Source organism: Carcharhinus amblyrhynchos, chromosome 14, assembly GCF_965287045.1.
Source record: "Carcharhinus amblyrhynchos chromosome 14, sCarAmb.v2.hapA, whole genome shotgun sequence".
Taxonomy (NCBI): Eukaryota; Metazoa; Chordata; class Chondrichthyes; order Carcharhiniformes; family Carcharhinidae; genus Carcharhinus; species Carcharhinus amblyrhynchos.
The window spans coordinates 24,966,515-24,992,980 of record NC_137337.1 but is presented as its reverse complement, the minus strand read 5'-3'; the positions used below and the strand labels follow the sequence as shown (position 1 = coordinate 24,992,980).

At 38.2% G+C, this 26,466-nt stretch overlaps 1 protein-coding gene across 2 annotated transcripts; it reads left to right on the top strand.

Annotated features, from left to right (window-relative positions):
• Window positions 1-228: 228 nt before the first annotated feature.
• klhl28 (kelch like family member 28) lies at window positions 229-17,155 on the top strand. Of its 2 annotated transcripts, XM_080202453.1 has the most exons (6): window positions 229-484; window positions 2,364-2,462; window positions 5,088-5,986; window positions 8,855-9,298; window positions 11,227-11,435; window positions 12,732-17,155. In XM_080202453.1, exons 3-6 carry the CDS (start codon window positions 5,088-5,090, stop codon window positions 12,893-12,895), a joined length of 1,716 nt encoding a protein of 571 aa, XP_080058579.1. In that variant the 5' UTR covers window positions 229-484; window positions 2,364-2,462; the 3' UTR covers window positions 12,896-17,155. The 2 variants fall into 2 exon arrangements, with proteins under 2 accessions (XP_080058579.1, XP_080058578.1); XM_080202452.1 differs by lacking the exon at window positions 2,364-2,462.
• The last annotated feature ends 9,311 nt before the right edge of the window (window positions 17,156-26,466 follow it).

Genomic DNA, 26,466 nt, shown 5'->3' with positions numbered 1-26,466 from the left:
ATGGCCGTAACTAGGCAAACCTAGTCACGTGGGCACAACGAACTCTTCCCCCGCGATCCGCTTCCATGGTGAACAGAGGTCAACCCTCTCTGCCCCCGCTCAGTGACCCGGATGTTTTACCCTCCCGGGCGTAACTCCCGAAGATCGCCGGGAACCGTAGTTCCAAGGACGGCCGTTGATCAGGCGACGCAGCCGCCGAGAGGACTGCAATTCCCAGAGTGGCTCCCTGCCCGCGGCCTGGCCGCAATCGTCGAGAAATAGCACACAAACTTGGCCGACTGTGAGGAGATTTTTGCCATTTTAAACGTGCAAGATGTTTGATAGTCTGTTGTCCGGCGGTTATCCGTGTTTTCTTTCGATAATATAATTAATCTGAGCCGGAAATTACGCACACCCCACCTGCTTTTGTATTTGTGTTTGAGAGGTTTTGGGGGATTTTGTTCGCTGATCTTCTCCTTGGCTGGTTATCGTCGTGATCTATCAGGTGGGTTCATGATGTATTTTACATTCCCCGTATTTTCATTTAGTTTAGAATTAAGCGCAGTTGTTAGTAAGTATGCCGGAGATATACCTGTATCAGGCCCAGGCCCCTAATCTAATAGATAACTGCAATGACAGATTTAACTTGTTAAAAGTAGAGGCATGATTGTAAAATTAAATATGTATGTGTGAGCTGTATTTTGTTTAGTGTTAGTCTAAATATAAATTCAACATTTGAATGAAATCGAAGCCACAAAGCAATTAAGTACGAACTTTTTTGTTTTAAGTTTTGAAAATAATTTCCAAATATTGCCCTTGTTTACCTGCAAAAACCCTCAAACTCTTTTATCTAACATAAATATATATGAATTGGATTGATTTAATACAGATTCATGGCCTGAAGCCCACTGTACTGTTCATTTAGTTTGCAGCTGCAGTTAAACGTGTAGACGTCTGAATCGTTCCTTCAAACTTTTCATATTAGATTTTCAATTGAACATCCAAATTGAAAAGGCAGCGACAAAAGGGCTTCAAGTGGAACAATCTGTCTAACGTGTTGTAATCAGAAATGAATAATGCTTAGAAGGGAAAATTGCTTTACTGAAGAAACTGGCAATCATCAACCACAACCCCATTCCAACTACCTAAATAGTTCTCATACTTATCTTGAATGTCAACTGCCACAGTACACTTTATTTAAAATGCTGATTTGGTTGTATAACAAAATCAAAATATTGGAATACAAGAAGCCCTTGTGTCTAAAGTTAAAATTAAAGGATTTTACTTTATACATTATGGTATTGGGGCATGGTTACCATGATGGTTAGCACTGCTGCCTCACTGTGCCAGGGACCTGGCTTGATTTCCAACTTGGTCACTGTCGTGTGGAGTTTGCACGTACTCCCTATGTCTGCATGGTTTTCCTCCCACAGTCCAAAGATGTGCGGATTAGGTAAATTGACCATGCTAAACTCACCTTAATGTACCCAAACACGTGCTGGAATGTGGCGACTAGGGTAGTTTCACTATAACTTCAATGTAATATGAATTTAAGCTAATTTGTGACTATTAAATAAACTTAACCATAATGGTTGTAGTAGAGCAGTTCAATGGTAGATGTTCCTAATCTCTATCACATAAAGCAATAATTGAAAGTTGCAAATTTTTCTAATGGTCCCCTGATTTTATTTATAAAGAATACATCTTATTTAAAAACTCGCACCCACATGTTCTGTAGACAAAAATCAGTATGCACAATGTGTTTCTTTTCCTTTTGATTTTGAATTGGGCATTGGGAAAATATTTTGAGCTGTGCAACACCAAGTTCAGTTGCAGTGGGAGCAATTTTAAGTTAATATCCAAGATGTAGTCTATTATTGCTAATACTATGTATTGTGGCAGCATAGTAACACTGTAAAAGTAGTCATAAATGTACCTTGAAGATAACAGAACTGTTTAGAAAAACAAGAAAGCTGAAGTTTACTTTGCCTGTGGGAGTGTTCCTGGCATCAGAGAACTGCCTAATGATGCAAATTAAATATTCTGTTAACCAACACTGATGCATTTGTGCTATAGATGAAAAGCAATATCAGAGATTTTTTAAGGAGAACAATTGTCAGGTTGCCCAAATTTGACACCATGGGTATTGCTATTGTGATTATGTCAACCACAATAATGATCAATGCTAAATTGATTTGGTTATTTACTGAAGAAAAATAAATGGAAACTGTGTAAGGAAATTGAATTAATTTATAATGAAAACAAGAAAAAGGGACTGTGAAAACAACCTCTGAAATATTTGATGCTAACAGAATAGATAACAGAATTTAGATAATTAGCCGAGAAGGGAACTGACTATTTAATCATTATCGCTTTTACTGAAGAGAGATTCAGCCATCCCACTTGTGCAATTTTATTCCTCTTGCAAGAACTATCTATTTGGATTATTCTGAGAGGCCTCAATTCGAAGCAGGGAAGAAGAGGTAAATGCACACCTTTTGCCATCATAATACACCTGTCTTTGTTTTTACATGGCTAGATTTAAAAGGAAGCTTATTGTATTCATATTTAAGGAAGTTGAGCTGCTTGCTTAATGGAGGTTTGACACCTTTTCCTTATATTTATATCTGCCTTTTTTAGTTTTACTGTTAGTTAGTTGCAATGCATTGAATTTAGATAATTAGCTGAGAAGGGAACTGACTATTTAATCACTGTCGCTTTTCTGAAGAGAGATATGGCCATCCCACTTGTGCAATGTTATTCGTCTCGCTGATTGTTTTATGCTTATTATTGCGAGAGATGTTGGGCATTGAATAATACAAGAACTATCTATTTGGACTATTCTGTTAGCATCAAATATTTCCCAGTCAACCATAGCCTAGTCAGATTGCTGGAATTCTGTCAGAATTAATCATCCCTGGGTCAAGAAAAGCACTGTGGCATTCACAGCAAGTTTTCCTTCACTCAGTCTGTGATAACTGTATCAGTATTAAACTGGGATTACTCCTGCTGCACCAGAGGGACATTTCAATTTCCCATACTAACCATCCTTGTACCATTTCTGAATGAGACTTCTAATTAGTTTCACTTGCTAATATACACTGGGCTGAAGCCACTCAGATCTCAGTAGATCCTTAGTGAACAAGAACCCTTTATTCAATTTACGTGTTGGTTTCAAATCCATACTCCAGTGGTGAAATGATTGTGTTGACCCACTGTGCAAGCCTGAAGCTCAGCACTATCCAAACCAAAACAGTATGTTTAATCGGCACCCTCATTCACCAGCTTAAATCACCACCACCAGTGTACATTGGATGTAGTGTGCACCAATCTACAGATGCATCACAGCAAGTCACCAAGGTTTCTTCAGTTACAGCTCTCAAACTGCAACTTCCACTAGCAAGAAGAACAAGTGCAGCTAATGCTTGGGAACACCACATCTCCAAGTGTCCCTCTTGAGTAACAGACTATCCTAACTTGCACATATATCGCTACTCCTTTGTTATCACTGGATCAAAATCCAGGACCTCTCCATGTAAGAATTGCATTATGGAGATGTTTGTCATGTAGACTTTATCAATCTAAGGTGGTGTATCTCTAGTTTCTCAAGGACATCTAGGGATAAGTAAGAAAAATTGACCTTGCCTGCAATAACATTCCAAGAACGTACATCATGAAAGTCATCTGTGCTGCCTCTAAAATATGTTTTTTCATTTTTTGTGGTTCACGAATATAGCAACTATATAATATGATTGAGCTCAATTGTGAAGAGTTATCTGTCATTTAAGCGAAAGGCTTGCAAAAGGCAAATGCCTTCAGTGGTTGTCATTTGTTTTGAGATGAAGGGGTTTATTAAGATATTTATATGTTTTAATGGCTCTTGTCAGGTTGCTTTTTTAGCTTCATACTTTTGGAAACAGTTAGTGTAAGTAGAAAGAAACTGAGGTTGCCTGTACCACCTGAATTAATCTTACACTGCACTGCTTGCATTCCTTGTAAATGATTGTAGCTGTCAATCAATCAAAACCTATAAGTAGCATGTTTTGTAGTTAAAATAAGAGCAAAGGAGTTGAATTAACGAGTGCTACAAAGACTTATTGGAATAAAAAAGGAAAATGCTGGAAAAACCCAGCAAATTGGGTAGCACCTGTGTAGACCGACAGTTAATGCTTCAAATTTCAAAATGTACGATGACTGTTTGGAACTGGAGACAGTCAGTAAAGTCAGCTTTATGCTGTTGAAAAAAGGAAGGGACAGGTGGAGCAAAACAAAAGGTCAGGGATAGGTTATGGGGCAGGGGTGATTAAATGACAAATATGTCCTCAAACACTAAACAAAGGGAGTGATAATGATAGTATTAAGAACTAAAACTTTGGTCCAGAGTATGTGTTAAAAGCAGAATAGTCAGCATTATCAAAAAGCAAAAACATGAGAACAACATGCAGACTGAATTAGGGCAGAGGATTCAACATGGAGGATAAAGTTCATGGTCTGAAATTGTTGAGTGCAGAAGGCTGCATAGTACTTAGTTGGAAGATGAGGTGCATCTCCTCCAGCTTGTATTGGGCTTCACTGGAACACTGTAGCAGGCTGAGGACAACTGTGAACATGAAATGTGAGTATGAGAGCAAGATGCTGAATTGAAATGAAGTGATCAGAAGGTCAGGACCATGCTTGTGAATTGTGCCGAGGTGTTCTGCATCTGGTCACCCTTATCTTGAGGAGGCCACATTGTGGACAGCATATGCAATAGACTAAGTTGAAAGAATATTCCAGATTGCTTTGTAACTTTTCCTTTTCTGAGGAACTACTTGCCAGAGAGTAAGCATTAGATTAATTTCAGATATGGTTACTATAAATGATCTGATTGTTACTGGCAGCAAGAACTTTAGAAACCATGAATATATCTTGGATCACTGTTTCAAGAGCTAAATATTCTAATTTTTTTTGCTTTAGACTGAAACAGTTTTTATTAACTTGAGGTCTATTTTCTTATTTGTTTGTGGTGAAATGCTTTTATACAAAGTTGAAATATTGTAATAGATAAATGTTTCTTGGTTACAGTAGGATATTTTGTGCTGATAACTATCTCTTATTCTCACTTTCAGATGGACCAGCCCTCTCAATCCTACATGCTTGCCAATCTGACTCATCCACACTCTGAGCAGTTACTGCAGGGATTGAATCTTCTTCGACAGCATCGTGAGCTCTGCGACATCATCCTCAGGGTTGGTGATGTCAAGATCCATGCCCACAAGGTGGTGCTGGCTAGCATCAGCCCATACTTCAAAGCCATGTTTACTGGAAACTTATCAGAGAATGAAAACTCCGAAGTTGAATTCCAGTGCATTGATGAAACTGCTTTGCAAGCTATTGTAGAATATGCCTATACAGGAACTATATTCATTTCACAAGATACAGTAGAATCTTTACTACCAGCAGCAAATTTGCTTCAAATGAAACTAATACTGAAGGAGTGTTGTACGTTCCTCGAAAGCCAGCTTGATCCTGGCAATTGCATTGGCATTTCTCGGTTTGCTGAAACTTATGGTTGCCATGACTTGTATCTTGCTGCCAACAAATACATCTGTCAGAATTTTGAAGAGGTATGTCAGACTGAGGAGTTTTTTGAACTAAATCACACAGAGTTAGATGAAATAATTTCAAATGACTGTCTGAATGTTGTGACCGAGGAGTCTGTTTTTTATGCTTTGGAGTCATGGATTAAATATGATGTTCAAGAAAGACAAAAATATTTGGCACAGCTGCTGCACTGTGTCCGATTGCCACTGCTAAGTGTGAAGTTTCTGACAAGATTATATGAAGCAAATCAGCTAATTCGTGATGAACATACTTGCAAGCACCTTCTAAATGAAGCACTTAAGTATCATTTTATGCCAGAGCACAGATTTTCCCATCAGACTGAGTTATTGACACGACCACGTTGTGCTCCCAAAGTATTGTGTGCTGTGGGTGGAAAAACTGGACTGTTTGCAACATTGGACAGGTAAGAACATAGAATCCAAATTAACAAGCTCCACTTTTTTGTGCTGATAACAGGGACATAATAAGTCTGGAAAATATCAGCTTCTCTCTCTCACTTTATCTGCATGTATTATTTTGGTAGATATGCAGTTATTATTGTAATGGATCATAGTGTATAATGTAAACCTTCCGCATTGTGTCGTGTCTCCATCTGTCAAGCCATTGGCTGAAAATAGTAGGGTATATTTTGTTATACAATTATATCCTGGGATGCTGCTGTATAAGCATGATGTCAAATGTATGCACTGTTCACCATCCTTCCATCGTCTTTACCAAAAGGAAAAATGCATTAACTCAATATGTTCGTCTTTTATGCCTGAACCTACTATAAACTTATCTCCATAACTTTTTCTGTGTTAAACACGAGTGCAAAATATCTGCGAAATTAAAAACTGACTAACTAGACAACTCAAATCATTTTATTGGTCTTGGATGGGTTGATTATTTTGAAATGGAATGTTTTTCCATTCTGGTCATGAACTTTCTTTTCTATTTAAAAACTCACCCATGTTATGAATGGAAGACATAACCATAGAAACAAATGTTCATGAGGCTGAGAAATATTAAATCTAGTTGTTGATCTTTCTAACTTCTCTAACACTTGAAGAAAAATGTGCTCTGCTAGTAGCAGTAATGCCTCCTGGGTGTTGAAATTCATATGTGTGCATTCACTTCTATCAAACCTGCATTAGCGTTATGTATTGAATGCAATTATGTACATGAAGGGGCTATTTCGGATATTGTAAGTTACCTTCTACACCCTGATTCATTTTGTTTTAAATGAAATTCTTTAATACCTATTCTGTTAACCATTGTTGCACATCCTTAAATATTTGGTTTATTATATCTAGAAATTTTAATTTGTTAAGTAATTGGCCTTTTGTTCCAGGGTAACTTTGTCAAATGGGCATATCTGAAGGTCCTGGTTGTGTTACGAATGTAACTTTAAAAAGCGTTTGCACGCACAATGAATGGCAGCCAAATTTAATAGTTCTCAGCCTCATGAACATTTGTTCCTATGGATATGTCTTCCATTCATAACATGGGTTAGATTTTAAGTAGAAAAGAAAGTTCATAACCAGAGTGGAATGGCAGCTATTTTGGGAATATTTTCAAAATTTGACAATATTTCTTCTGGGAGAGGAAAACATAGACTGCTTGTTTGCCCAAATGTTAAAATTATTTCCAAAAAGTAAAATATTTTGAAACCAGCTTAATTATTTGTTGGAACATTCAAGATCCAATGTTCAGCTACTTGTATACTTCACAGGGGCGTTACAAAACTAAGCATGGCACCAAGCCATAGAAGAACTCTTAGGCACTGAGTCCTGGAATCTCCCCTCTCATCCTTTTGATCTCTGTTCTGTCTCTTTTTTTAAAGATTCTCCATTTAAAACCTACCAGTGTGGTCACCTGTTTAAATATCTCCTTAGGTGGCTCCATCAGTTTTGTAGATAAGCCTCCACAATGTAGCTTCAAATGCAAACCACCCTGCCTGCTACAGAATCAGAGTGGGTGAGGGGCAGACAATGGAAATGTCGGTTGACCTTGGGCGGGAATTTTCAATCTTGTTCGAGCAAGGCTGTAAAATCCTGCCTGATATTCTAAATTTACAAGTCTAATACTATGTAGTAGTCAACAAATACTTAATCCAGAGGACCTGTGACAAACTTTTTTAAAAACAGGTTCCTGGATGACCCTTCAGGGTGCTGAGCGTCACAATATAAGCTGTTAGTCCCTCACTCCCTTTAGTTATTTTTCCTTTTTGCCACAACTATGCTGTCATCCTGCTTCTCTGCCGCTCTACCGTGGCTGTGCTTGTGGCCAGGTATCCCTGGAGAGGGAGCATGCGGTGTCCATGGGCGCAGTTGATGCTTTCCGCACCTATTGGGCACCGCAGGGGCTTGGGTGTATTATTGACCCTAATAATCACATTTTTATTTGATATTTTTAAGTTTCCTTGTACTTTGATTTTGTTCAGGCTGTTCCCCTTTTGGGGAGCTGCCCCGTTTACTTTGTCCTAATTTAATTTGAGTTTGTTTAATTGGTTTGACCTTAAAAGAGGCCACAACTATATCTCCAAAGCTTTAGGTCTGGTACACAATGTGGACTAAAGGAAGTACTTGTATTGCATACCTCAGAATCTGGAAGTATCTTGTTTTAATATATTAAGTTCACTAAATAAATACAAATCATTGCATAGCTGAGATTCTGGGCTTGGTTTAACTTTGGCCAGAAGGGTGGTGTCTCTGCCCCTTTTCCTTCTGTCTGGTTTGGTTTGTTTTGTTTTCTCTCTTTCGCTACATCGCTGTCCTCCTTGATTATATTTTACTTGTGTCCTAATGTTGCCTTTGGTTCTGTCAGTTTTTGTCTTTATTACATTTCTGTGAGTTACCTTGAGATATTTTCCCAAAGGCAATATACAAATACATAAGAACATAAGAATTAGGAGCAGAAATATGCACATTCAGCCTTTCGAGCCTGCTCTGTCATTCAATCAGATGATTGCTGATCTCTCCCTGATCTCCAATCCACCTCCGTAACTGTTCCCCATATCCCTTTTTAGAAATATGTCTATCTCCCTCTTGAAACCATTAAACGATTCAGACTCCACTGCTCTATGGGGCAGCGAGTTCCACAAATTCACCACCCTCTGCAAGAAGTAGTTCCTGCTCATCACAGTTTTAAATCTACTGCCTTGCAACATGTACCTTCTTGTTCTAGATTGCCCATAAGAGGAAACACAAATGTTGCCATAAGCTTCACTGCAATTTTTTTAAAGACTAACTTTTAATTTGTACAAAATTTTCTCTCTCTATTCCTATTGCAGCGTGGAGATGTACTTCCCTCAGACAGACTCCTGGACAGGCCTGGCACCACTTAGTAGTCCACGTTATGAATGTGGAGTTGCTGTTGTTGATCAGAAACTATATGTAGTAGGAGGAATTGCAACCCACATTCGGCAAGGCATCAATTATCGAAAACATGAGAATTTGGTGGAAGGCTGGAATCCAGAGACAAACAAGTGGACACCTGTAGAAAGAATGAACGAGTGTCGAAGCACACTTGGAGTGGCAGTATTAGCGGGCGAACTGTACGCAATTGGTGGTTATGATGGAGAAAACTACTTACAATCTGTGGAAAAATACATTCCTAAAATCAAAAAGTGGCAACCAGTTGCACCTATGGGGAAGAGTCGAAGCTGTTTTGCAGCTGCAGTTTTAGATGGAATGATATATGCTATAGGAGGATATGGCCCTGCTCACATGAACAGGTAAAGCAATATCATTTTATCAAGATAGGATACAACATTTTAAACTTTCAGAAAGTTATAGAATATTCTACTTGACTTTAAAAGTCATTGGAGTTGCGAGACCAAGAGGGAGAAACTCCAAAAAATGTATCACATTTCACTAAATTAAAATCTCTTCTTTTGTTTCACAATTATCTCCTTGCTGAAAGTCCTGAACCTACTTAAGTTACATTATCAGTAGTCTCCCTGTACATCCCTCAAATGGTGGTTCTTCATGCGTGATTGCTTACTACAAATTTCTGCATGCCGATTCAACTTGGTTTGGAGAACCCGTCTTGGCTAACAGAATGCCCCCTTCAAATCTTCTTCAATCTTATCATGCAGCAATTGAGTAGTGAGTAAGAATGGGAACTGTGCATAACACCTGAGATTAGCTAACTCAACATGTGCCAATAATAAAACCTCCAATTTTCTGTTCTTTGATTTTGTAGTTTATCCTTTATTAGATCATAACCTCAGTCATGAAATCATCAGATGGGTTTGTGTAGTCAAACCTAATGATGAATTTTTGATTAAAGACTTTTCAAAAAAAATCAAAATTAATTGATTATGTGGTTTCACATTCTAACAAAAGATTATTTTGTGATCTTTGCTTAAGTTTTGGATTTTTCAGATTGATGAGATTCGATACAATGTCCACATGTCAGACTCCCAAGAGGCCCAGTAATTTGTGTTGTGCCAAATTTATTAGGACAAAATAAATTTGCTTGCCTTTCTAGTAGCCGAATTGTTATAAATTGAAATTTTGCACGAAATTTTATGTACAGAAATATTTCCACGGGAGATCATTGTCTAAACTCATTAGATCCCAATTTGAATATAGGAAGGGAATTTCTTTTTCAACAAAGTGTTTCTGCTAAAAATTGTAAGTATTGCTTTCATGTAAATTACTGCATATCATTTTTAAGAACATAATTTCCATTTCTCCCGTCTGATTTCTTCGCGAAACAAACACAAAAATTGTATGTTCTTTTATGAAAGCAAAATTACACTTTGCTTCTAGGATCTGAATTTGAGTGCAAACAGTCTGAATGAACACACAACTGCCCACAATTTAACAATCACACGATCAATTTAAACATAACTCTAATAGAAAATTTAGTGATACACATCTAACATTTATGCTTATCTAATGTTTGGAGACAGTAGACTTGCACTTCACGTCTGAGTCCTTGAAATTGATGCTGGGTTCCAAAAACTGGGAAAGTAATAATTTTCCCAGCAGTAATATCACTGAGTGGGAAAAATCTGCCCAAGTATGAAATTTACAAATCTAAAACTGAGTTTATAATTTGTTAAAATCTTGACACCAAATGTTATTCTTAAATTATTATCCCTGTTCTGTTTTTTCCTCGTGTTGTGTCTGAAAGTTTGTTTGAAATTGTTCTGTTTTTCCTGATAGCACATTTAATTACTTTAAATTTTGTTCTTGTATATCATGCGTATGTTTTACACACCTAGAATATATTTTGTAAAATTAACCCCCTCAAAATTTTCACACAGTGCAAAGATTTGATCAGGTTCCCTTGATTGCTAACTAATTACATGTTCTTAAGTCAAATAAGTTGTCAACACTTGCTAACTGGGCTCAAATATGCAAGTACTGGAGAGCCTCCAGCATCTATGAAACTATTCCAGCATGAGCCACTGCCTTCAGGAGTGGAAATTGATAGGGGAGTCAGGTGTTTTACAGTCAGTGTCACGTTTCATTTCCTACTCTCCATCCTGTTTTCTATAAAGCCTTCGAAATTGGTAGTGGTTATTATACTGTTGAAACTAGTCTTGTGGGGAGCTCTATGTACTTGAGTTACTTGTATATGATTCCTATCATTTCTAGAGCAAGTGGAATTTAACCTACTTCAATGTTTTACTTCTATTTGTAAAATTAGTGTGGAACGTTATGATCCAAGCAAAGATTCCTGGGAGATGGTGGCTCCAATGGCTGATAAAAGAATTAACTTCGGTGTTGGTTCAATGCTTGGATTCATCTTTGTTGTTGGTGGACATAATGGTGTGTCACATTTACAGAGTGTTGAGAGGTATGAACCTCATCAAAATCAGTGGACCTTATGCAGGCCAATGAGTGATCCTAGAACAGGTAAATGGATATTTACATGGTCCCAGATAGTGTTGTAATGTATCAATTCGTGAAAAGCAATTGCTGTATGCGGTTTTTCTTTAACAAAATTGATTGCTTAATTAAATTGCTACAATTGGGAGAAAATCATAGAACTGTCTCAGCGCAAGAAACCCTGTTCCAATTCCCTGTAATTTCACTGTAATACTGCAAATTATTTCTCCTCAGGAGTTTAATCAATTCCCTATTGAAAGCAACAATTGAAATAGCCTCCACTACACACTGCACTCCAGATCAAAACCACTCTGTACTGCTTCTTTTACCAATCAGCTTAAATCAGTGTCCTCTTGCCCTTGACTCTAGGGAAACAATTGGCAACAACTTCTCCATATCTAGTATGTCTAGCTCCTTTGTGATTTTTCTATCAAATTTCCTCTGAATCTTCTCTCCGTCAATCGATCCATACAAGTGTCATCTCTCATCCTTGGAATCATTCTTGTAAACCTTTTTCTGCATCCCCTCCAATACCTTCATATACTTAGTGTGGTGCCGAGAATTGAACACAGTATACGAGTTGAAAATAAAACAATTGTTTTCATAAAATTGGCTCTTTTTTTGCTTTTTGTACTCTTCCCTCTGCCTCTCTTTTAAAGCCTAGGTTCTCGTATGCCTTTTTAACCACCATCAACAATTTGTATACATAATAATCTTCTGTACTCACTTCAGAATTGTACTCTTTATTTTGTATTACCTCTCCTCATTCTTCCTACCAAAAATAACACTTTACACATTTCTGCATTAAATTTCATCTGTCATGTGTTTGCCCATTCCATGTCCTCTTGGAGTTTATCACTCTTCCACAGTTCACTATACTTTCTAAGTTTTGTGTCATCTGCAAAGTTTGAAATTGTTCCATGCGCACCTAATTCCATGTCATTAATATATATCAAGAAAAGCAGTAGATCTTGTATTGACTCTTGGGGAACTCTGAAATAAAAACAGAAAATGCTGGAAGCACTCAGCCAGTCTGGTAGCATCTGAAGAAGAATCCTGTGGACTTGAGACGTCAATTCTGTTTTTTCTCTCCCCTTACTCTGGGATTATACCCTCTGGTCCTAGGCTTTTGTATAACAGAGTATTGCTCTAGATTGCTTTTTGTCCTTTTCCAAGGCTAATGTAAACCATATGATACTACAATCATTGTTCCTTTAATGTTTTTCCAACTGACACTTGATCTGCTTATGTACAATTTTTGTTTATTGTTCATCCGTTTTATGGAGTTTGTTTTAATCAAATACATTTTTTCCCCTATGACAGGAGTTGGTGCAGCCATTGTAGACAACTACCTCTATGTGGTGGGAGGTCACTCAGGGTCATCATACCTGAACATGGTGCAGAGGTACGACCCAACCTTGGATACCTGGTCAGACTTTGCTGGCATGTTGTCATGTCGATGCAACTTTGGGCTGACTGCATTTTGACTGTTGACTTGATCATGAAGGACATACTGTGGTAATAAACCCTGCATGACAAGATGGCCAACTGTGCTGAAACTGTGCAGCTCCTCAATCTGTTGGGTTTAGCTGAGAAACTTGGCTGCTACTGTTGGTTTTTACTGTGCTGAAAGTTTTCATACATGTTTTTGATCGAAATGGTTATATTGAATGATTCTACATTTGCGGGGAAGAGAAACTGATGCCTGAAACAGCCAGGGCTAACCAGAGCTCTAGCTTTTCCACCTTATGAACATTCCCCTCCATTTTAACGAGCTGTTACCTCCATCCTTCCTCATTTTAATCATAAAGGATCACATTCAAAACCAGTAATCAATCTGTTGTATGTATGAAACCTGAGGAGTCCATGTCTGTTTTGTGCAATGTATGTTCATTGCATTTATCATGTTCTATTTAACATCAGTGCTTCACAGTAATAAAATTTGTACTTAAGGGCTGCGTAACTGTAACTCAGTTTTTGAATTCAGTACAACTTCCCATTGTGTGCTTGCTTGTATTGAGTAATGTGATTTATGTAATTGGTAGAGTTGGAATTGACATGTTGATAGTAATGTGTAACATGCTACAAACATTTGTATGAATGTTCCTTTGACAATCTTCCAAGTGAACCATAATAAGATCACCTGTTAATATTTAATATTTGATCTGTTATTCAAAGGGACTAAACAGAAATGTATATCTAAAAAGGGATCTTGATTGAGATTGTGAAGTTGCAATTGGTACTTCTCATAATTTGCTAATGAGTTTATGAAGTTCTGAACTTTTAATGGTTACAAGCCTGTATTTGCAGGACATAGCATAGGAATTGTTTCTGATTTTAGGTAATTACTTAATGGACGATGAATATGGGTTCAATGATTTAGTTTAACCAGTACTGAAATTTCAGTATTTGTAACTGTTGCCATTTTATTCAGCTCTAATGAGCAGGTGTTGGGTTTGTTGATGTGATCCTTTGTAATATTCTACAGCTGCTGAGGGGGAATAATTAGATTTAGTAACTGGTGCTATCCTAGGATTCAGGACACAGATGTTGCATATGTTTATTTTATAATATGTCTGCTCATGAATTATTTTGAATATTTTTTACTCCAATCGTTTTGTGAGTAGGACTTGAATGTGCCTCTGAGCAATCAAAGCTAGGGTGAAGTTATAGTTTGCATAAGAGTTCTAAGTACTTTTGAACCCTAACTTTACTGATTTTAAACTTCAATTGAAGTGATTAACATTGTAAAGATGGGTTAATAGTTCAGCTTTTCATTGTTATCTGGTTTTCATTGGCAGTGGGGAATGGACCTCTGTTAACAAACTATTGTTGCCAAACTTTTACGTTGACTGCCAAGTTTACTTCTGTACCAACAACATCGATGTGTCGCTTTCCATTCTTATCTCAAAGCTGCAGTATCTTGCATGGAAAATATTTTTTTGTTTTTGGCTGTTTAGAATGTATTTTATGCTGTTTTACAGTAAAATATTAAAGTATGTAATATAAGAAAAGTTAGGATAATAAGTGAGGGTTGAAATATGTTCCAGCGGAGGATGGACATTTGTGGAATTGACAGGTTCTACTAAGAAATTTTAAATAACCTAACTGAGGATTTTAGTGATGCACCTCAACATAGTGGGTTTTTTATTGATAGCTAAACCTTGTGAAAACAAACAGCACCTTTTGAAAACATTACAAATATTATCTCTCTATAAAATACTGCAGCTTTTCCTCTATTATTGTGCAAAAAAGAATTTACGTAATTTTGGCAGAAGTTTGATTCCAGCTAGTTAGTATGTTTTTACCAGATCAGCAAAGTGCCAGCACAATGTTTGTACAAATGGTAAGTTGTATATTTAAGTTCTGATTGGAAAAGTCAGTGGTTTTGAAGCCGCATGAACACATGTCTACGTACACAGTGTTTCAGTTCACAGTGAATCATCATGCTACTGTAGTTAGTTTCTATCTAAATCCTCTGGAAGTTTCTAGACCTTGAAAGTGAAGGCTACAAATGTTTGGTATTTTGAATAAAATGGTGCAATAACATTTTTATATGGCTTTTCTATTAGGTGTAATTTATACTTATGTAAATGAAAGGATGGATTTATTTATGGAACTGCCATTGTGCTCTGTAAATATAGCATCTGTCAGTAAAGTGTGTACAGTAAAATTTACACTCGTGCTGTTCCTTGTCTAGATATAAATTTGCATCCGTCCATGCTTCCAGATACAAGTGGAACAAGAGGAAGTGTATTTTGTTCCACAAATGACAGCATAATTTTATGTACACTGAAGCTATCGTCACTAAACTACCAAAACCCACCATAACGAGCGTTGTCCCAGAGGCTTGGAAACTTGCACACCCTGCTGGTTTAGTGGCACAAGCTACTTTTGATGACAGTAGCTGATGTTATAGCAATAATTACTCAGTGATGGTATGAGCAAATTTTACAATTTCAAATATAACTGGCCAAAACTAGCAAGAATTAAAAAAAAAGCAAAAACTCAATTTTCTGTTTGGCATAAAGGATGTGCAGAGGGTAGGTTTTACATGATAATGAAAAGTGTAGATCAAATGGTCATTTAAAATATTTGACTCGTTACTCAACAGTAGAATATAGTTGGAAATGTTTCAGTTTACATTTTTGTCACCTATTATGTTCTTCCACTAGTTCAATAATTTAATTTGAGCTATGATGAAATTATTCTGAAGTCTGATATGTCATGCTTCTATTTTGCTACATATATCTCTAAAAGATCGAACTTGGAACATTACCATTTATCTTTGGGGTAGTTCTCTGACTAACTACTACTGAATCGCAGAATAAACTCCACAAGCAACATGTTAATTTGCGCAAAGCAGCTGTCTTTTTTGCAGGATCCTTGATTCTCCGATATATTTGTATGGTTTTCAGCTTTCATCACAATGAAAATGGGAGAATTTTGTTAGCATCATTCTATACTGAACTATCCAGTTCTAGTATACAAATACGTTTCCGTTCTTGATAAGTTGATTACAAATGCAAAAATGAGCATTTACTGAAATGACATTGTGCACTAACAAAATAAAACCTCATTTTCAGTTTGAGGAAATTCTGAATGGTGCAATCAATTCAGGCGTGATGTATACATTGGTCATGATTTAATTAGAATGACAACTTTCAAATCATTTGTTGTAATCTAGATTGCCCCATCTCCTGCTGATCTTTAATGTCAAGAGGAAGTTTTTTGACCAGTGATGTATGAAATGCATAAGGGATAATTTTGGATATTACACTTTACATAATACACCATTAGGTTGATAATTTACCTGCTACGTTCCTCCTTTTGAATTTTATTTTGCTAAAAGAATGAACACAGGATGTAATTGGATGCAGTGTTAATATATCTTGGAAGAGTATTGCTGCTGTGCTCTGCAACAGTGGGAGGCTTGCATCCAAGCAAGCTGTAAATAAATTTTGTGTATTTTTGATTCTGTTTTTAGATGATTATAACTGTTTGGATAGTTTAGCTTCTAATAGTTCATAAGTGCTTTACCAAGTCCAAATTTGTTCCATTCATTTAATTATCAAATTTATGAAAATAATGATACACCTGATCTTCATTCCTGCCTGCCTTTGTGAAACCTCTTGGTGGAGTCATTTGCAGTAATTACAACTCAAATTGAAATGTTTGAGCTTTAATGAATGGCCTGAATTAACACTTCAGTTTCCATTGTAATGACTCACGTTAGATAATTAGAAAAGTTTGCAATTAACTTGAATTTGTGATTTGAAAAGGGACAAAGGCTTGGCTGTAGTCATTATTGATTTCATAGCTTGCCTTAAAACTTTTAACTCCATATTTGAAAAACTGGATTTTTTTTTGTAACTGCCTTACATTCAGTGCTATCCTTTAACAAAACCAGACTAGTTTTTTGTTTAAATGAAACTCTGAATCTTTTTAATGTACATTAATGAGACTCGAGGGAATGACATAATTGTAAATGGTTAAATGTTAAATTGTGTTAGAGTGTGTGTAGTCATATGCTCTGTACCTGCAAATAGCAGTAAGTTTTTGTTTATGGTCTGACAATTGTCTTGCCTGTTTTATTTTTGTTACATGAACAAAAGTGCTGAAGGACTGTTTCATATTATCACTTGAGCTCAGTTTTTTTTTAAAGCAGTGTCCAGATTTCATGTGCTTTTTTGTGGTACAGCTCTGTCAAATACTGTTATTGCAGTATTTCATTGTGGGTTTATTAAATAAACACATACAAAAAATTCTAATGTGTTCTTGCATTTCTCCCTTTCCACTTTGATCAACTCCTCAGTTAAGTACCATTATAAGGTAGTAGTCACAATGTTCAGTACTCAAAGATATGCAAATCTGGTTGGTCACGTTAGAAAAAAAGACTTTGCCTTTAAAACTGAGAGGTGCATTTTGGAGCTTGGTGAAGATTGAGCTTTGAGTAGATCTTGCTACTTTATTATTTATTGCGTTTCACTTGTTTTTAAAACTTAACCCAGTTGATTAATGCCAGGGTATTCCAAATCCCTGCAGGGAAACTTGGAATGCCAGTCCCTGACTTTTTTTAAGCAATTTGGTATAATGGAAGGAAAGTTCCAGTCTTGTTGTAATAATTAAGCAAAATAAATGTTTATTAAATAGTAAAACACACAAGAAAAGCAACTAAAAAAACATGCATTTAATTATGATAATGGCTGCTTACAATATCATTAAATTGATCCAGTTCCAAACGCTTTTTCCTTAGCTGAGAAATGAACCTCCCCAAACTACATCTTTTACACTATAAGCAAAATACAGCAATAGTTACCACGCTCGGCACCCATCTCTCTTTTGGAAATTGCTTCTGGTTTAAAATAGCACCAACTTGCGGTTCAAACAATGTTCCCCAGGCAATGGCTTATTTGGAGTGAGCACCACTTTCTGATATGTGTGGCAGTGATCTTGGACCTGCTCTGCTCTGCTCTGCTCAGCTCAACTTAGCTTATGTGATGAACCTTGCCATTGATATACCTTTTTCTTTTTGTTTTTTTTATCTAAACTACTTATCATTTATTTCACGAGCTCACCCATTTGGAATATAAGTGCGAAATTCACCCTCTTATTTGAATTTTTACCATCTGTGCTCTAATTCCTGAAGTTCTATTATCTACTTTGCTTAGGCACATAATTGTGGTGCCCTCAAAATTGGGACAACTGAGGTCGTAGACAAAGACACTCAAATTGTTGTACTGTACCAAGTTACCACAAAATTACATAAGGCATCAAACTTCATTATGCACAAAGGGTGGAATTTTATGAGATTAATTCTAAGTTTTCAGCTAGTGTGAAAATGGGAGAGTTCCTGATCCATTTTTGGGCGCATTGACATTTGGTCTAAGTAAATGGTCTAGACCATTTCTAGCTGCTGCAGGCAATGGGCTGGGTTTAGCTCGCTAGTCAGCCTGCAGAGGGAGCTATTGTGCATGTGCAGACCTCTGATTCTGCACATGCGCAATTTCAACAGCAGGGGTCTAATAGTTGTCAGGAACTTGCTGCTGCAGGCAGTCTCAGCCCAGCCACCACCAACCGCCCCCCCCCCCCCCCCAACCCACTCCACCCCATCCCTCCCCATGGGCAATTGTGGGGGCTCACAGTCTACCACAAACCCCACACTGCCTAGAAATATTCCCCCACCACCCAGATGGATCATGCCCCTGATTCAATCTGCGCTGCAGTGGCCCCACTACCCCCCATATCAGGTCACTAAGCAGAGTTTGCATTGAGCTGCTGCTTCAGGCCCCACCCTTGGCACTGACTAGTGGGCATTACCAAGGTGATAGGGTGGTGTTGCCAGGTTGGCACTGTCCAAGGGGCATCCCCCTTGCCCTCTGCCTCCCTGGAGTGCCTCAATGGCCACTGGTTCCACCAGCGAGGCCAACATGTCTGTTACCCATTCATGGGGAATAGATGTTTTCCTCATTGAAGAGGCCATTGAGGCCTCCCAGGGTGGCCGAGAGAAAAGGGCCCCAGACGATTCAGCATCAGGCTCACTAAAGAGATGTAAATTGTGTTTATAATAAATTATTCAGCCTCTCGCACATTTCTGACGGACTGACTACGCCGGAAATCTGGGTCTTGTAAAATCATGAGAGCCGAGAAATCGATGAGCAAGGTGAGCCGGTAAAATTCCGGTCTAGGTATTTAACATTTGACTTAACTGGTGGCACAGTGGTTAGTACTATTGCATCACAGTGCCAGGGACCCAGGTTCAATTCTGGCCTTGGGTGATTGTGTGGAGTTTGCACGTTCTCCCTGTATCTGTGTGGGTTTCCTTCGGGTGCTGCTCCAGTTTCCTTCCATAGTCCAAAGATGTGCAGGTTAAGTGGATTAGCTATGCTAAATTGCCCCTTAGTGTCAGGGTAAATTCATGAGGTTATAGGGTTGGGATTGTTTGGGGTGCAAGTTTGATGGCCATTTGGCTGCTTTCTGCACTGTAGTGATTCTGTGATAAGTAACATCCACACTGCCTATTTACAAACTAAGAACAAAGCAGGGAGCAAATGGTCTGCTATGCTATAGTTTTTTTTTTGGAATTTGAATTAAGAGTTTGCATGACTACTCCAAGCTCAAATTGGTTATTTTCAAATTCCAATTGTGTTCAAAGAAACTTTCAAAATGTATGTTTTTTTTTATATATATATATATATATATATATATAATCTATCCTATATCTCTTGAACAGTAATTGTGGCCAGCAATTATACCCAAGATTAAGAATTCAAACATTTGCCTGGTTCAAATTACACTTTTATTTTTAACACACTTTTAATTCAGTTTACAGCTTTGATTTTTAAATTTAGTATTGAAACTACTCTTACTAAAACACAATTTAGGGGAACCAAGCTAGCAACACAACAAAGAAAACAGACACAAATTCTTTTAGACACACAAGCATTCAATCATGGAAGATTCTCAACATGCATTCTTTACAGCATTTAATCTTACTTTCATTCAATCTTAATTTAAAATGAAAATGGAACATTCAACAAAAGCAAAGGAAATAAGTTTTTAAAAGTAGCCTTCTTTCTTCAAAATTGTAATTAAAACTCAAAGGAAAAGGTAGATTCCCAATAAATTATAGAAATGATACGTCAGGCAGCAGTGCTAACTACTATGCCATGGGATGTAGTCATCACTGGAAAGGCTGAAATTTATTGCCCATCTCTAATTGCTCTTGAGAAAGTAGGGGTGAGTCTCCACCTTGAAGCACTGCTGTCTTTGTGGTGTAAGTACACCTGCAATGCTGTCAGGAAGGGTGTTCCAGGATTTTGATTGATCAAGTGGTGTCCCCATGCATCTACTTCCCTCGTTCTTCAAAATTCTAGCAGTCATGGGTTTGGAAGGTACTTTTGTACATCGCCGCATACACACGGTGCTGATGGCAGAGAGATACCAATCAAGTGGGCTGCCTTGTTTTGGATGGCTTCAAACTTCTTGTGTTACTGGAGCTGCACCCATCCTCACACCCCTAAATTGCTTTGTAGATATTGGATAGGCTCTGGGGAGACAGAAGGTAAGTTACTCCTGCACAATTACTAGTCTATGACCTGCTCTTGTAGCCACAATATTTGGTTTGATTTATTATTGTCACATGTATTAGCATGCAGTTAAAAAGTGTTGTTTCTTGTGCGCTATACAGACAAAGCATACTGTTCATAGAGATAGAAAGGAGACGGTGCAGAATGTAGTGTTACGGTCATAGCTAGGGTGTTGAGAAAGAGCAACACAAGGTAGGTCCATTCAAAAGTCTGACGGCAGCAGGGAAGAAGTTTTTGAATCGGTGCATGACCTCAGGATTTTGTATCTTTTTTTCCGATGGAAGAGAGAATGTCGAGGGTGCGTGGGGTCCTTGATTATGCTGGCTGCTTTTCCAGGGTAGTGGGAAGTGTAGACAGAGTCAATGGATGGACTGGGCTTCATTCATGACCCTTTGTAGTTTCATGCAGCCTTGAACAGGAGCATACCAAGCTGTGATACAAAGAACAAAAAAAACCAAAGAACAAAAACAGCCTGGGAAACAGGCCCTTTGGCCCAACGAGCCCGCGCTGCCATTTTAACACTACCAGTCCCCCCTCCACCCATGACCCTTATCTATGCTTATGGCATTCCACATTAAGGGAAACTAATTTAGGGACAATTTATTACCTCCAATCAGCCTAATAGCACATCTTTGGGGTGTGGGAGGAAACCGGAGCACCTGGAGAAAACCCACGCAAGCACAGGGAGAATGCGCAAACTCCCACAGACACTGGCCCAAATCCATGTGTCTGCACAGCAAACAGATAACTTACTTGATGAAGGGGCAGTGCTCCGAAAGCTAGTGGCTTGTGCTACCAAATAAACCTGTTGGACTTTAACCTGGTATTGTGAGAGTCCTTACTGTGTTTACCCCAGTCCAACACAGCATTTCCACATCATGGCCAACCTAAGTGATCATTGATTTTTGTCCCAAACTGAAGTTTCCATATCATTGAAGTCAAACTGATTGATCTGTTGTTGCCAACGTTATCTTTTCACCCCTCTTTGAACAGGATGTGACATCCTCTGGCACTATCACCCCCCCCCCTCCCCTCCCCATGCCTCGGTATGACTGGAAGATTATCACCAATACTTCTGAAATTTCCACATTCACTTCCCTCAGTATCCTTGGATGGATCTTATCTGGTCCTGATGTCTTATCAATTTTAAGATAGACTTTCTAACATCTTCACCTTCTCAACTGTAAATTTTTTGAATGCATCAGTTATCTCCCTCCCTCAGCATATGTAGTATCTTCTTCTTTTGTAAAGACAGTTGCAAAGTATTTGTTTTAAAGCACTGCTACTTCTTCTGCCTCAACATGCAAACGTCCTTTTTTATCTTAATTGTCCCTACTTATTTTAATCACCTTTTTATTACTTATGCCTATTGAAGGATTTCCTTTTTATATTAGCTGCTAGTCTCTTTTCATGTTGCCCCTTTGCTTTTCTGGTTAATTTTTTTCCACTTCCCCGTGATCCATTTGTATTCAGCCTGATTCTCCATTGTATTTTCTACCTGACATCTGTCATATATGTACTTCCTTTTCATCTTAAGCTCTAGCCCACTCATCATCCAGGATGTTCCAGGTTTATTTGTTCTATCTTTCCTCTTCAAGGGAAGATACCTTGACATTGCCTGCATTACTATCTCTCTGAAGGCAATCCATTGTTCTTTTCTGCCCATATTTGATTCCACCTCACTCCACTCATTCATTCTCATCCCGTCAAAATTTGTTTTCCCCCAGTTAAATATCCCTGCTCTGGATTGCTTCTTTTCCTTTTCCAGTGCCAACCTAAATCTGATGATACAATTGTTATTGTCCCATAAATGCTCTCCCATTGGTATTTCATCCGCTTGGTCCAACTCATTCTCAAAACCAGGTCTAACAGTGCCTGCCCTCTTTGTCCCTTTGCACTATTCCTATCTCAGGCTATGGAGTCTGGTCTGCTATTTGATCATGGCTGATGTTTCTCTATCCCATTCTCCTGCGTTTGATCCCTTTACCAGTCAAGAATCTATTTCTGTCTTAAACATGCTCAATGAACTGGCCTAGACTGCCATCTGTGGCAATGAATTCCACAGATTCACGACCCTTTGGCTGAAGAAATTTCTCATCTCAGTTCTAAAGGGTTGTACCTTTACTCTGAGGCTGTGCCCTTGGATCCTAGTCTCTCCTACTTATGGAAACATCTTCTCCACATCCACTGTATTTTGGCCTGTCAGTATTCTTTAAGTTTCAATGAGATCGCCTCCACCTTCCCCCGTGCCCCGTCCTCATCCTTCTAAACTCCATCACGTACAGACCCAGAGTCCTCAAACACTCTTCAAACGTCAAGTCTTTCATTCCAAGCATCATTCCCATAAACCTCCTTTGGACCCTCTCCAAGGCCAGCACATCCATCCTTAAGTCTGGGGCCCAAAATTATAATTACTCTATAATTCTTCGACTTGTGATTTCTTTGCAAATTTGTTTCTCCAGATTCTTTCCACTAGGTAGTGGTCTATATACTGTATCAATCAATGTCATTGCACGTTTTTCATTACTTATCTCTAGCCAGAGAGAATCCACCCTCGACTGTTTTGGAACATCCCTCCTTCTAGTACTGTAATGCCACCTTGAATCAATATCGTCACACCCACCCCCAGCCTCTCCTAAAAAAAACTTGTACCTGGGAATATTTAATGCCCAGTCCTGCCCTTCTTTGAGCCAGGTCTCTGTTATAGCAATATCATAATTCCATTTGTCAGCCTCAGCCTGTAGTTCATCAATCTTATTAACCACACTCTGCATTCACACACAGTCATAGAATCACAACAGTGTAGAAGAGGCCATTCAGCCCATTGACTCTGCACTGACTCTTTGACAGTATCTTGCCCAGGCCCTGTCCCTCACCTTTTCCCTGGAAACCCACACATTTTTTAAGGCTAATCCATCTAACTTACACATCTTGGGACACTAAGGAGCGATTTAGCATAGCCAATCATCTAACCTGGATGTCTTTGGATTGAAAGGAAACTGGAGGACTTGGAGGAAACCCACACAGATAATGGGGAGAATGTACATACTCCACACTGACAAAAGCCCAAGGCCAGAATTGAACTTGGGACCCTGGAGCTGTGCTAACCACTGTGCCACACTGAATTCAAAGTATTCTATTAACCTCGATATTACTCTCAGCTATATCCTCCTTATCAGTTAATACTTCTCTACTTCCCATAGCCAATTTTTCTCCTGTCCTCTGAATTTCCCTTCAGGTTCCCACCCTCTGTCAACCTAATTTAAACCCTCCCCAGCAGCACTAATAAATATCCCTGTAAGGACAAGTCCCAGTCCTGCTAAAATGTAAATTGTCCTCCTTGTCCAGGATCTGCCTGCCCCAGAACCAGTCCCAATGCCTCAAATCCCTCCCCAGTACTCCACTTCTCCAGCCACATATTGAACTGCTCGATCTTCCTGTTCTTATGTTCACTAGCACGTTTACACCCTCCCAACTGCCTGCCCATTCACTCTGTTCACACCTTTTCTGCTTGTGCTGTTTACACTCTTGACCCCGCTTGTGCTGCTTTTGTATATTTTTTCATTCACCCATTCCATTAGCTTCTGCTGCTTCAGGGTCCTCCTCTCACACTTGTCTCTCATTTTACTAATTTCCTGCTCCACTGAGATCTAGAGATCATTGAGTATTGCAATTATTGTTTCAGTCTCTTACCATAATTAATGTCCTTCCTTAAAAGTTGTAGCCTTAATCTTGGCCCCTTTATTCTGAAGTAAAACTGCTTCATTTCCTGATTTTTGTGGCAGGGAAACACAGACACAATTAGCACCATCCTTATTCATCTGAAATAAAAAGAGTTCTGATGCCTGCTTGCCTATCTGATACTGACTGAATCAAATCAAACATTGCAAAATTGAATTACTATCAAAAAGATGTTCCAACCCACGTGTTGCATTTGTAGGGTCGTATATTTTTTTCAGTAAACAATGAAAGGATCAAAGTCATTCTTTGGTCCTAGCCTTAAACTGCAAACCCTTGAGATTCCCTTTTCCTGGGTGACTGTCTTGGGTTGAACTGTTTGTAACCTTGGTATCCAATCCAATCCCACGTACTCACAGGTTTTCTACCTCCAGCTCCATTATTCGGCCTCTGTCTGCTGCTGGAATCTTCATCCTTTCCTCTGTCGTTCTACACTATTGTTCCTATTATTCCAATATGGGCATACCTGAGGCTATGCATTTTGGATCTTAAAGAATAGAACAGAGTACTTTATGAATAGTGAAAATCTAGAAACAGTGGAGTTAGGATAAACATGGTTTTTATAAAAAAAATCATGAATCAGTACAGGAAATATTCAAAAAAATTAATGGAATGTAGACCCCAGAGGAATTGAGTGCCACGAGGTAGAAGTCATGCTTCAGCTATATAGAGCCCTGGTTAGGCCAGATACTGCAAACAATTATGAGCACCATGTCTTAGGAAGGACATAGTAGCCTGGGAGAGAATACAGTATAGATTAATTACAATGATACCAAAGGTTAAAAAAAAGGGATAGGTTAAACAAATTAGGGTTATATTTCCTGAAAAATAGACAGCCAAGGGATGATTTGATCCAAGTTTAAAAAGGGAAGCAGGTAGGGTAGATCGCAAGAAACTATATCTACTAGTTGGGGAATCTAAAAGTTTAGAACCTGATCCTTCATTTGAAGGGTGGTACAAAGTGGAATTCTCTTCCATAAGGGGGATATTGATGTTTGATCAATTGTTAATTTTAAAAGTGATTGATTTCTGTTAGACAAAAGGTATTAAGGAATATGGGACAAAGGCATGTATAGAAACCAAAAGAGAAAATGCTGGAAAACTTCAGCAGGTCTGACAGCAGACAGAAAAGGGCTGGCGTTAAGTCTAGATGATCCTTTGTCAAAGCGGATGTATAGAAAGTTAGGTTAGAGGTCAACCAGGATCTAGCTGGATGGTTTCTTGAAGGAGTAGGCCATTTTACCCTATTTCTGTTCCTATATTCTATTTCAGTGGTTCACGGACTTCATAGTTGAAGGACCTGCTCAAAAGGATTTGTACTCTGAGCTTCTTTGCAACTCAAATCTCCTTTAAGACTCTTGTCAAAATCCACCTCTATGACCAAGCTTTAGTTACCTATTCTAAAAATCTTCTCCCTTGGCTGTGTCAATTTGATTCCAATTGCACTCCTGCAACAACTTCAAGGTACTTTTAAAGGCACTATATGCATGCACAAAGTTTGTACATACGATGCAGTGACAAAACGTAAGTAACACAGTAAAAATTGCAATGTTTTCAGTGTATTGCTAGATCTCCAAGACTTGAGCAGTCCATGATTATTATGCCATAATAGTCAAGCTAACAGACATTTCAATAAAAGTAATCTGATTTTCCAAGATGTAGATCTTGGCATATCTTACGGCAAGCCTACAGCCCAAGTACAGTGACACCAACAGGCTGTAGAAAGTCAATTTAAAGATAGAATTTGTTCTTCACATCAGATGTGCTCAGTCCTTGTGCTGTGACCACAGCCGTAAAATTTGTGCTGCCAAAACAAAATAAATGCAACAGCTGTTATGCCAACATTGTTGAGCAATCCAGAAATACTGAAAAATTTAGTTTGAGTCTTCACTGTGGAAGAACTTTGCTGATTAGCATTAGGGTTGTTCGTAAGCCAGCTGATCTTAGGAATGTATTTTTATTGATGCAATATGCCTTTTAGACAAGTTCCAGAAGGTCGCTAATGTCTATAGAATTGCACCTTTGCCTGAATCTTTATTTTTCAGAAAAAGTTGGAAGAGAAACTGGGTAAAGTTTAACAAACAATGAAATTCTGCACATACAGGTCATTAGAAGTATTTGGAATGGTCTTATTTTGACTGATTCTGTTGTTAGTCCTGGCTGCGGTGAGTAAAATTACTTTTATTAATTACTAAAAATGAATCAATTGCTTGCATCTTTGTCTAAGTTAG